Here is a 1332-nt window from a genome sequence, read left to right as displayed (position 1 = left end):
TCCCGGGGCCACGGTGCCTGCCTCAGCCGGCTCCTGCCGGCTCCTGCCTGCTGGGGTAGAACCCTGCAGCCCCGGGGCACCTCAGCTCCCGCTGCTGGAGCAGGCATGAGTGGCCCAACTGTGGGACCCCAGGCTGGGAGCTGAGCCCCCCACTGCCAGTGGAGCTGTGCCTAGGGGTGCTGGGGCTGTGGGGCCAGAACTGCCCTGGGGTGTCCAGCAGCACCGTGGCCCCGCAGAGCCCAGGCTCAACCCTGGGAGCGCAGCACTGTGGCAGGGTCCAACACAGGAGGTACTGATGCCTGTCACCCCCAGGGCCTGAAGCCCAGCAGCTTCTACAAGGTGAAGGTGCCAGAGCTGAAGGAGATCATCGAGGGCTGCATCCGCATGGACAAGAATGAGAGGTAGGGGGGAGCAGTGGCCTGGGTGGCTGAGCCCCCCCTTGGCCCCTGGCCCTGGCTGAGCCACGCTCCCTGCAGGTACACGATCCAGGACCTGCTGGAGCACTCCTTCTTCCAGGAAGACACGGGCGTGCACGTGGAGCTGGCCGAGGAGGACGACGGCATCAAGTCGGGGCTGAAGCTCTGGCTGCGCATGGATGACACCAAGAAGCTGCACGGCAAGTACAAGGACAACAATGCCATCGAGTTCCTCTTTGAGCTCTACAAGGACGTGGCTGAGGAGGTGGCCCAGGAGATGGTGGGTGAAGGGACGGGGGGACCCTGGGCGCTGCGGGTTCCTGCGCCCTGGGGTAATGAGCTCGCTCCTGCACAGGTGGTCCTGGGCTTCGTCTGCGAGGCCGACTACAAGCTGGTGGCCAAGGCAGTGCGGGACCGCGTGGTCGCCATCAAACGCAAGCGGGAGAAGGTGAAGCGTGCCCAGGATGTGCCATCGCCTCCAGAGCAGGAGCAGCCACCAGGCGTCCTGCGGCTGCTGGAGGAGCTCGAGTCCCCACGGCGGCCCGGTGTCCCCCCACCGGCCACCCCCGGCTCCGGGGACTCTGTCTTTGGCAGTGCCTTCCCTCCGGAGCCCGAGGAGCCTGAGGCTGACCAGCACTTTGCCTACCGGCACACCAGCTACTCTTCGGCCACTTGTGCGTAGGCATTGGGCAGGGAGACGGCAGGGAAAACAGGGTGGGAGGTGGGTGGGCAGGAGCGGAAGCTGGAGGGAGTCTCATCCTGGTCATGCTCACATGAGCACTCCCCCACAGCCGACTGCGAGACCGACGGCTACCTGAGCTCCTCGGGCTTCCTGGACTCCCCAGACCTGGCCCATCGCAGCTCGGCGAGGGACCCCACCAGCCCACCCCCCGCCCGCCCTGCACGCTGCTTCCCC

At 67.0% G+C, this 1332-nt stretch overlaps 1 protein-coding gene across 1 annotated transcript in view; it reads left to right on the top strand.

The window, feature by feature from the left end:
- LOC104548798 (serine/threonine-protein kinase WNK4-like) overlaps positions 1–1332 on the top strand; it is a gene marked incomplete at its 3' end in the record, with an annotated part of 3118 nt that overhangs the window by 1144 nt on the left and 642 nt on the right. Inside the window, exons 5-8 of the mRNA XM_010194917.1 lie at positions 313–401; positions 477–696; positions 772–1090; positions 1208–1281. Of these exons, the coding sequence (XP_010193219.1) occupies positions 313–401; positions 477–696; positions 772–1090; positions 1208–1281 (702 nt within the window). The remainder of the gene's footprint in view (positions 1–312; positions 402–476; positions 697–771; positions 1091–1207; positions 1282–1332) is intronic.

The sequence above is a fragment of the Mesitornis unicolor genome, unplaced genomic scaffold (genome assembly GCF_000695765.1).
Source record: "Mesitornis unicolor isolate BGI_N332 unplaced genomic scaffold, ASM69576v1 scaffold31601, whole genome shotgun sequence".
Classification (NCBI taxonomy): Eukaryota; Metazoa; Chordata; class Aves; order Mesitornithiformes; family Mesitornithidae; genus Mesitornis; species Mesitornis unicolor.
The sequence above is the reverse complement of the archived record's forward strand: the minus strand, read 5'-3'. Positions and strand labels throughout refer to the sequence as shown.